General features: G+C 38.4%; 1 protein-coding gene and 1 non-coding gene across 2 annotated transcripts; one reads left to right on the plus strand and one right to left on the minus strand.

The window, feature by feature from the left end:
• Window positions 1–4,691: 4,691 nt before the first annotated feature.
• On the minus strand, window positions 4,692–5,696 carry LOC124885906. Its single transcript, XM_047394170.1, has 2 exons — window positions 5,354–5,696; window positions 4,692–5,290 (listed from the first exon to the last, which is right to left on the minus strand). The coding sequence occupies exons 1-2, from the start codon at window positions 5,694–5,696 to the stop codon at window positions 4,692–4,694; spliced, it is 942 nt and encodes a 313-aa protein (XP_047250126.1).
• LOC124886183 lies at window positions 5,323–5,429 on the plus strand. The gene has a single exon (XR_007043269.1). It is a non-coding gene; the product is annotated as a small nucleolar RNA R71 (small nucleolar RNA).
• Window positions 5,697–6,858: the final 1,162 nt, after the last annotated feature.

Below are 6,858 nucleotides of genomic sequence, written 5' to 3' on the forward strand. Positions count from 1 at the left end.
ACCTACTGGATAAGGCCAATTGCCATTTAACTGCCCATCGCGATGCGCTAAGATTTGAGTCCACTCACTTTAAATTGACAATTGTCAATTGTCCAAGTTTCGTGTCACACTGAAAATTGCGACAATCCACTGGAACTTGACAATTCTCAATTTACACTTCTTCGCGTCGCAGTGGAAATCGCGTATCCTTACTAGAATTTGACAATTGTCAAAATACCCAGTTTCGCGTTGCACCATTCTTCAAACTCAGATTCCTTATGTAATTCTCACTCTTTTCTTACCTGATTAAATCCCCACTTACACAAATCATTTTGCAAACCTGATTGCTTTCCTCAAATGTGGTAATCTTCTCATTTCACTTTGAAATTCCCTGCAATCTCAAACGAAAACAACAAAAATTGTAAGTAAAAGTGGGTTGCCTCCCACTCAGCACCTTAGTTTTGATCGTGGCACGAATCATTTTTTTATATTTTTCTTTTCTTTTTTATTTTATAAGCCAAAAATTAAACTACCTATTACAATACATGTGTGGGTTGCCTCCCACATAGCGCCTTATTTTACGTTGTGGCATGACTTATCTCATCATCACTCATCAGCGAAAGTGATAGATTCCTTGTGCTTGTCCGGATGATCCGCCCAATAATGCTTTACATGTTGTCCATTCACAAGGAACTTCTCTATCTTCTCTTTATTCCACAACTCCACAGCTCCATAGGGTGTCATGCCTACCACCTCAAAAGTTCCATACCATTTGATCATCATTTACCCGAAAACAACTTAAGTCGTGAATCAAACAACAACACAAGTTGTCCGGGTTCGAATTCCCTAACTTGAATGTGCTTGTCATGCCATCGTTTGGTATTCTCCTTGTAAAGCTTGGCATTTTCATAGGCATGGAGTCTAAACTCATCAAGCTCATTCAATTGCAATAACCTTTTTTCTCCCATGGCAGTCATCTCAAAACTCAGCTTTTTCACAGCTCAATATGCTTGGTGTTCAAAATCTACAGAAGATGACACACCTTACCATACACTAAGCGATATGGAGATTTCCCAATGGGTGTTTTGTATGCGGTTCAATATGCCCAAAGTGCATCATCCAGCTTCTCCGCCTAATCTTTTCTCTGCCCATTCACGGTCTTTTGAAGTATTTGCTTAATCTCCTGATTGGATACCTCTACTTGTCCACTCGTTTGAGGATTCTAAGCAGTGGTCACCTTGTGCCGAACACCATATTTAGCAAGAAGATTCTTGAACCAATTGTTGATAAAGTGTGTACCTCCATTACTAATTATTGCTCTTGGCGTACTAAATCTAGAAAATATGTTCTTCTTCACGAACTTAAGCACTAGTCAGACTCTCCATAGCTTCCATCCATTTAGAGACATAATCAACTGCAACAAGAATGTATAAATTACCTTTTGAAGGTAGGAAGGGCCCCATGAAATCAATCCCCCAAACATCAAAGACTTTTACTTCTAAAAAATTATTCAGGGGTATCTCATGACGCCTGGTTATAGTAACGAACCTTTGGCATTGATCACAACTCTTAACAAACATCACTGTATCTCTAAATAGAGTCGGCCAAAAAAAACCTGATTGCAACATTTTTCTCGCAGTCCTGTCACCCCCATGATGTCCACCATATGGAGATGAGTGGCAATCTTATAACACCTTTAAAAATTCAACCTTGGGGATACAGCTATGAATCACTCCATCTGGACCCTGCTTGAAAAGGTACGGTTCATCCCAAATGTAAGAATGAGAATCATAGAGTAATTTCTTTCTTTATTGTGAGGTGGTTTCGGGAGGATATACCCCACAAACTATCAGTTTTACAATGTCAGCATACCATGGGAACTCAACTGCTTCTAATAACAACAACTTTTCATCAGGAAAGTCTTTCTTTATACTCTGAAAGTCATCTACAATATGGTCTCGATTTTTCAGTCGTGACAAGTGATCACCAACTTGATTTTCAGCTCCCTTTTTATCACGCACCTCAAGATAAAATTCTTGAAGTAGCAAAATCCACATAATTAGTCATGGCTTTGCATCCTTTTTGTTCACAAGATACTTAATGGCAGCATGGTCAATATGAATAATGACCTTGGTACCAATTAATTAAGATCGAAACTTATCGAATGTATATACCACAACCAACATCTCTTTCTCTGTAACTGTGTAGTTAACTTAAGCATCATTCAGTACTTTTCTAGCATAGTAGATCAATCGAAATACCTTCTCTTTTCTCTAACCCAACAATGCTCCCACTGCAATATCACTAGCATCACACATTAGCTCAAAAGGTAACTCCCAATCTGGTGCAATCAAAATGAGTGCTTCGATCAACTTCTTCCTAAGATTTTCAAAAGCTTCATGGCAATAAGCTCCAAAATCAAACTTGGCTTATTTCTCTAACAATTTGCACATGGGACTTACAATCTTTGAGAAATCTTAAATGAATCATCTATAGAACCCCACATGTCCCAAAAAACTTCACACACCTTTGACTGTAACTGGATGAGGCAACTTTTCAATTACTTCAACCTTTGCTTTGTCAACTTCCAGCCCTTTGCATGACACTTTATGGCCTAAGACAATTCTTTCCTTAACCATAAAATGGCATTTTTCCCAATTCAACACCAAGTTTGTTTCTTCACACCGAGCTAGAACTTTGTCGAGATTTTGCAAACATTTTTCAAATAAATTCCCATACACAGAGAAATCATCCATGAATACCTCCAAAAATTCCTCCACCATGTCTGAGAATATCGCCCTCATACACTTTTGAAATGTAGCAGGTGCATTGCATAAGCCGAAGGGCATGCGTCTGAAAGCATACATACCGTATGGACAAGTGAACATGGTATTTTCTTGGTCTTCCGGTGCTATGCTTATCTGATTGTAGCCACAGTACCCATCCATAAAACAATAATACTCTTGCCCTACCAATCTATCCAGTATTTGGTCAATGAAGGGAATTGGATAGTGATCTTTACGAGTTGCTTTATTCAACATCTGATAATCTATACATATTCTCCATCCGATAACTGTACGAGTGGGAACCAACTCGTTATCATCATTCGTCACTACTTTCATTCCTTTCTTCTTTGGTACACAGTGCACCGAACTCACCCATTTGCTATCAGAAATTGGGTAGACAATACCATTGTCTAACCACTTGATCACCTCTTTCCAGACCACCTCCTTTATCACAAGATTCAACCTCTATTGTTGCTTTACTCTAGGCATGTACCTCTCTTTCATGTAAATATTGTGCATGTAAAATGCTGGATTAATTCCTAAAATATCAGACATCTGAAAGCCAATCGCTTTTTTTCTTCTTTTAAGAACCGCTACAGCTTTCTTTACCTGTACATCGGATAATCCTGCAGACAAAATAATAGGCAAGGTAGCTTGATCACCAAGAAAAGCATATTATAAGTGAGGAGGGAGAACCTTAAGCTCCGAGTTAGGAGCTTTTTCAATAGAAGGCCTGGGTGGTGGGCCAATTGGTCTATTCAAAGGCTCGATCATCACTTTATTTGTCTCAATTACTGCCAAATTCATAACCTGGACCAATTCCAATGCTTCCAAATCCCCATGCAGATCATAATCTATCAAAGCTCGCTCTAATGGATCATCAGACAAAAGCAACTGCCAATCCAAAGTAAGATCAACAACCGATATTAAGGACAACTCCTTATATATGGCTAGCAATTTCAATGCTCTGTACACATCAAAAACCTCTACTTTATCATGTTCTCACATTGTTATTTTTGCAGCCACCATATCAATGAGTGACTGCCCTGTGGCTAAAAACGATCGTCCCAAAATAAATGGAATAACTGGATTGGCCTCAAAGTCAAGAATCACAAAATCCACAGGAAAGATTAAAGATCCCACTTGCACCAATACATCTTCAATAATACCATCTGGTCTAGCAAGTGACCTGTCTGCCAACTGCAACATAATAGTCGTGGGTTTAGGGCTTTCAAGACCCATCTTTCGGTACCATGACATGGGCATGAGATTTATGCTAGCCCCCAAGTTACACAATCCATGTGTACAAATAGTTTGACCAAGGGTAATCTGCAAGGTAAAACTCCCAGGATCCTTCAATTTTGTGGGCAGTTTATTCTGAATTTTATACATGCACTCTTGAGTAAGTGAAACTATAGCATATTCAGTCAACTGATTCTTATTGGAAATAATATCCTTTAAGTATTTAGCATATTTTGGCACACTCTGTAGAATGTCAACAAGAGGAAGGTTTACTTGGACTTGTTTCAAAAGATCTAGAAACTTCTTAAAACTGGCTTCCTCTTGATGCTTTCTTGCCCTTTGAGGAAAGGGTAAGGGTATAGTCTTCTTCTCAACACGAATCTCTTCACTAGCATCTTTTTCTTTTACTTCTACTTCTGCATTCTCTTGCAAACAAACTATCATTAGTTACCACGGGATTATTCTGCTCCTGAACCATCTCTTTTGTTTACAGCCCACTCCTCTTTATAACCACATTCACTTGTTTAGGATTAGCCTCAGTGTCGCTAGGCAATGCTCCTTATGGCTTGTATTTTGTGATCCTGCGATTTGACCTAACTACAACTCTAGATTTCTAGTGAGTAAGTGTTGACTTTTTAACTCAGCTGCAAACTGTGCCTGTTGAGCCTTCATGTCCACCACAAATTATGCTTGTTGAGCCATAAACTGCTTAAGAATCTCCTCTACATTACTATTCGAAGCAGTCGCCTGATTTTTCTGAACTGGCTGTGGATTTGGTTGCACTGGTCCCTTATACTGATTTGTATTTTGTACCTGATTTTCGACCCATGAAAAATTAGGGTGGTTTCTCCAATTTGGATTATATGTATTGACAAAATTCTGTTGACCCTGACGATTTGCATTCCCCACATGGTTGACTGAATTTGGATTAACAGAACATGCATCTGCTTTATGCTCACCACTTTCGCAAACTTTACACCATGAATATACCTGTTGAACTACATTTATCGTGGCTGCTGGTTGTGTTGTACCCAACTTTAAGTTGTTAAGCTGAGTAGTCATATGGTTCTGCATTGCTGCAATCTGTGCTTGTAATGCAGTGAACTGATCAACCTCCAAAACCCCTGCAACCTTCTTGGGAGCATTCCTTGAGTCTGCATGCCAATTAGGAATTCCTTGTGCAATTCGATTCAGCAAGGTATACAATTCTTCATATGTTTTCTCTAAAGCTTGACCCCCTGCTGCTGAATCCAAGAGAATCTTTGTATTAGAAACAAGGCCTTCTATAAATATATGCACCAAAACATTATTTGATTAATAGTGATAAGGACAACTTCTGAGCATGCCCTTAAATCTCTCCCAAGTTTGGTAGAGATTTTCTCCATCTTTCTGTCCGAAGCTCAATATCTCACTCCTTAATCGTGTAATTTTCTGAGATGGAAAAAATTGAATGAGAAACCTTCGAGCACAATCTTCCCATGTAGTGATGGATTGATGTGGTTCAGCAAGTAACCATCTATCTACTTCCCCCGATAGAGAAAAGGGAAAGAGTGCCAATCTGACATAATCAACATTTACATCTTCAGGAATATATGTGTCGCTTATCTCCAGGAAGGTTTGTAAGTGTTGCTGCGGATCCTCGTGTGAAAGTCCCTGAAATTCTCCAGCAGATCTCAACAATTGCACCATATTTTTTTTTAATTCCCATCAACCTCCTGGTTCAGGCTTCAGAATACTGTTGGTCACAAGGTGCATAAGTGGGATTGCCACATCCCGAATAGGTCTTGCGACTGCTTGAATAAGAATAGCTGGAACAGCAGGAGCTGGAACATTTCCAACATTTGGATCAACAACTATAGGATCGCGTATTTCCGCCATCGATCCATGTTGAGTGTAGTATTGAGCTCTTCGTCTTTGATGAAAAGTAACTTCTGGTTCTGCAAAGGGCTCTACTAACTTTTTATTCCTAGCCAGTCCAATGTTCAGCTAAACCAGCAAAAATTCAGCCGCTGAGATCAAGTTGTTAACACTTAAACTTATGATCAAAAAAACAAAAATTAAAGCAATTTACTAATTCGATTTGATCCCCGACAACGGTGCCAAAAACTTATTGTGTCTCTACGCACACGCAAGTGTATGTAATCATGCAAGTAATATAATGACTTGGCCAGTCAGATATCGTTCCCTCGAGGATCAATAAACTAGAAATTTATTCAATCTTTAGTTCAAGACAATTGAGTATTAAGTGTTTGATTGTATCAAGATTAAGATGAATCTGTAAATAAAATGTAAATTACTAAACAAGAAATAATTAATGATGACTAAAGCAAAGTAAGCAACGGTTGTAATTAATAATGAGAACGATGCAGGGTTGAGGTATTTTAACAATCATACAATTCTCTATTCTTTTCACAGTCTAATTGGTTATCGGGTTGATGGTTCATAAGGGTTATGCCACGATCTTGGTCTTCCGACCTCAAATCCTCTATCTATTGAATGTTATAACTACAACTCCCGCAGAGTTACAACGAATCCTCTAGATTCATGAAGTTGTCTTCTTACAAGTGAACCAAGCAAGACTTCTAGATATATCCCTATCCTAGATGCTAATTCAAATTCCTTATTTTATAAAAGAATAAGAACCTTGCTCCCTAATTTCTTTGTTCTATCCTATTATTCTCCTCCCGAATTCACATAGAAATATAAATTTATTCTAATGGTGGCCAATCATTAAAATAGTAAGCTCAAGAAATTAAGAACAACCCATATGATAATCCAAAAAGAAACTATGAATAAGAATATTAAAGAGTACTCATGTTCTTAGCCTCAACCCCTATTTCTGGGGTTGAGG

This window comes from Capsicum annuum, chromosome 7 (genome assembly GCF_002878395.1).
Source record: "Capsicum annuum cultivar UCD-10X-F1 chromosome 7, UCD10Xv1.1, whole genome shotgun sequence".
Taxonomy (NCBI): Eukaryota; Viridiplantae; Streptophyta; class Magnoliopsida; order Solanales; family Solanaceae; genus Capsicum; species Capsicum annuum.